Below are 3654 nucleotides of genomic sequence, written 5' to 3'. Positions count from 1 at the left end.
CTAGAAGTTTCTGGTTCAAGGGGAGCAACACTCTCTGCTCTTCACCAAGAAACAGCTGAGAGCATAGCCTGGGCACTGTTCACACCTGCAATCAGTATCGCTCACCAAGTTCTGTCTGGCCAGGCTCCAAACCGCAGGTTGGAAGGAAGCTTATCCTCTCCTAAAGATGAAAAGCCCACCTAATTTAAGATACCACTTCTCATCACTCATTCAAGTGTTTAGCAAATATCCCTGTCGTTAAATGTGGTGGGTGTATTCCTCTGGCCCCACGGACTTCTGATCCTATAAGGTGGGGCACAGCTGGAGAAGCCTGGACCAGCATCTGTAGCATGGGCTCATGCCCTGGTCTGAGGGCAATGATGAGTAAACGTCACAGCGCTAGAGAAGTTCAACATGGGGAACATCAGCTGAGGTGGAGGTTTTGATCAGAGTCTTTCAGAGATTACCAGCTTGCCCCACAGGTTCGCACTGGACAAGTGACCCAGTTTGCACACATCACCCCTGTCAGTTCAATCCCATGTTCACTAGTCATTGCTGTTGCTAGGGGCATTATATACTAGCATGTTTAATGGTATTTTTTTTTCCTACAGACCAAATTTTAGCTCTATTAAAATAGCCACAGTTATAGACCCTAAACCCTTTTCATTCTGTGGGACACTAAAACTGTCTTAGAGGACTTTCCTCACCCTGTAACATGATTTCTTCCGAAAGCACTCTTCCCGTTCTTTGGGTTTAAAAGAGTAATAATAATAATAATAATATATATACTGCTCTCAATTTGTAAAGCTATTAAGAAAGGTTTCCAGATTTCAACGTAGAGAAGAGAAAACGTAAATTAAGAGTACAGGAGTCACAAAGAAAGAAAGGTGGGAGAGTTGCGACATTGCTGACTTTGACGATGGACAAAGAGGGCCACAAGCCAAGGAACGTGGGCAACCACGAGAAGCTGAAAAAGACAAAGAAACTGAATCTCCTCTGGAACCCCCAACAAGGAACACGGTCCTGTTGGGACCTTGATTTTAGCTCAGTAAGGTACATGTTGCTCACATAACCCACAGAACTGTAAGAAAATCATTTTGTATTGTTTTAAGCCACTAGGTTTATGGTAATCTTACCACAGCAGGAAAAAACTAATACGTTGCCCTTAAAAAAAAAAAAAAGAGAGAGAGTACAGGGGTCACAAAATTGTATAGCTCCAATCACAGGCAATGTATCTCAATGGGGCAACAGAAAGAACCCAGCCTTTGGGATCAGACAGACAGAACCACTACTATTTAGCTGTCTGATCTTAGAAAAATTATTTAACCTCTCTGAGCCTCAGTTTTCTCAGGTGGTGGAATCAAATCAGTTAAACACTTATCAAGCTCTCATTATGTTCTGGGCTCTGTGACAGGCATTGAGTATATAGCAGTAAATAAAACAGGTGTGGTTCATACCCTCATGAAGATTACGGTCTAGCAGGATCAAACTGAATGAAAAAATGTAATGTCAAAGGTCTGTCATAAAGTAGATATTCAAAAAAATGTTTCCTTCCACTTCCAACATCCAATCGTTATATACCCTAACGCAGTCAAAAGTAAGGTGACTGCGGGCAATTTCATACATAGCAAAATTTTGTTGGGGGCCCAGACACAAATGGATTAGAATATTTCTTCAGCATTATGACTCATGAACCTCAGTTCAGCTTACGGTTCTGATTTAAATCCACGTAACCATGGGTTTCTATTTACGATCAACAATGAACCCTTATTTTGGGGTGGAGTTCAAGGCTTATACAGATACTGCCTCATTTATCCTTTCAGGCAGCTTGTGAAGTGAACCCATTTTACAGATGAGGAAACCAGTGGAAGCAGATTCTTTTATGCTTCTTTCGTTCCCTAATACTAGTCTGCACAGAGGAAGCACTCAGTACATGCTGTTTACGCCGTTGACCTTGCCAGTCACTCAGGAAGGAGAGGTACCCTGAGAGTTAGCAGAGAGAGGCTGAGTCGAGATTGCATTGTAGCGGCTCAGCTTGCCTTCTCCTTCCTCCAGGTGGGTGAGACATGGGCGACTGGAGTTTCCTGGGGAACATCCTGGAGGAGGTGAATGAGCACTCCACGGTCATCGGCCGCGTGTGGCTCACGGTGCTTTTCATCTTCCGGATCCTCATCCTTGGCACGGCCGCGGAGCTCGTGTGGGGGGATGAGCAGTCCGACTTCGTGTGCAACACCCAGCAGCCAGGCTGCGAGAATGTCTGCTACGACGAGGCCTTCCCCATCTCCCACATCCGCCTCTGGGTCCTGCAGATCATCTTCGTCTCCACGCCGTCGCTGGTGTACGTGGGGCACGCGGTGCACCACATCCGCATGGAGGAGAAGCGCAAGGAGCGCGCGGCCGAGGAGCTGTGCCAGCAGTCGCCTGGCAACGGCGGCGGCGAGAGGTCGCCCGTCCCAGTGGACCAGGGCAGCATCAAGAAGGGCGGCAGCAGCAGCAAAGGCACCAAGTTCCGGCTGGAGGGGACCGTGCTGAGGACCTACGTCTGCCACATCATCTTCAAGACCCTCTTTGAAGTGGGCTTCATCGTGGGCCACTACTTCCTGTACGGTTTCCGGATCCTGCCTCTCTATCGCTGCAGCAGGTGGCCCTGCCCCAACGTGGTGGACTGCTTTGTGTCACGGCCCACCGAGAAAACCATCTTCATCCTGTTCATGCTGGCCATGGCCTCTGTGTCCCTCCTCCTCAATATTCTGGAGGTGAGTTACCTGGGCCTGAAGAGAATCCGATCGGCCTTCAAGAAGCCAGTGGAGCAGCCACTGGGGGAGATTCCTGAGAAGTCCCTCCACTCCATTGCTGTCTCCTCCATCCAGAAGGCCAAGGGCTACCAGCTCCTCGAAGAAGAGAAAATCGTGTCCCATTATTTCCCTTTTACTGAGGTTGGGATGGTGGAGGCCAGCCCACTTTCTGCCAAGCCTTTCAGTCAATTCGAGGAGAAGATGGGCACCGGGCCCCTAGGGGACTTGTCCAGGGCCTACCAAGAGACACTGCCTTCCTACGCTCAGGTGGGAGTCCAGGAGGGGGAGGGGGAGGGGGAGGGGGAGGGGGAGGGGCAGCCTGCGGAGGCGGGAGCAGAACCGGAGGTGGAAGCAGAACCAGAGGTGGGAGAGAACAGGCAGGAGGCAGAGAGAGTGAGCACGGAAGGCCAGGAGACCCTGGCCGTGCTGGAGGGGGAGAAAATGGAGACCCCCGAAGTGGGGAAGGAGGTTGAGAAACAAGAGCTGACGCCTGAGAAGGTATCAAAGCAGGGGCTGCCGCCTGAGAAGGCGCCTTCAATGTGTCCGGAGCTGCCTGGGGATGACACCAGACCCCTGAGCAGGCTGAGCAAAGCCAGCAGCCGGGCCAGGTCAGACGATCTAACGGTATGAAGCAGTGCCAAAGGAAAAAAGAAAAGAAAACACCCGAGCTACCCTATGGCAAGATGAAACCTAAAGTTGCCAACATGCTTTGAGTCTTCTGTCCCTGCCCTCACACCCACCCTAGTTGGACAGGCACTGCGGTAGAACCGTGCATGGCGTACAACTAGGAAACTGCCTTTCCCGTATATAAAGGCTATCCAGATGAACCCATTGTCCCGTCAAAGTTCCCAGTCTCATGACTGCCCTGCCCCTCTGTGCC

General features: G+C 50.2%; 1 protein-coding gene across 1 annotated transcript; it reads left to right on the top strand.

The window, feature by feature from the left end:
• Positions 1 to 2045: 2045 nt before the first annotated feature.
• Positions 2046 to 3404, top strand: GJA8 (gap junction protein alpha 8). The gene has a single exon (XM_060142376.1). It carries the CDS (start codon positions 2046 to 2048, stop codon positions 3402 to 3404), a length of 1359 nt encoding a protein of 452 aa, XP_059998359.1.
• Positions 3405 to 3654: the final 250 nt, after the last annotated feature.

The sequence above is a fragment of the Lagenorhynchus albirostris genome, chromosome 2 (assembly GCF_949774975.1).
Source record: "Lagenorhynchus albirostris chromosome 2, mLagAlb1.1, whole genome shotgun sequence".
NCBI classification, from domain to species: Eukaryota; Metazoa; Chordata; class Mammalia; order Artiodactyla; family Delphinidae; genus Lagenorhynchus; species Lagenorhynchus albirostris.
The sequence above is the reverse complement of the archived record's forward strand: the minus strand, read 5'-3'. Positions and strand labels throughout refer to the sequence as shown.

What these genes read in the sequence shown, in the direction of transcription:
- GJA8 (XM_060142376.1), top strand. Translation starts at nt 2,046, where the DNA reads ATGGGCGACTGGAGTTTCCTGGGGAACATCCTGGAGGAGGTGAATGAG.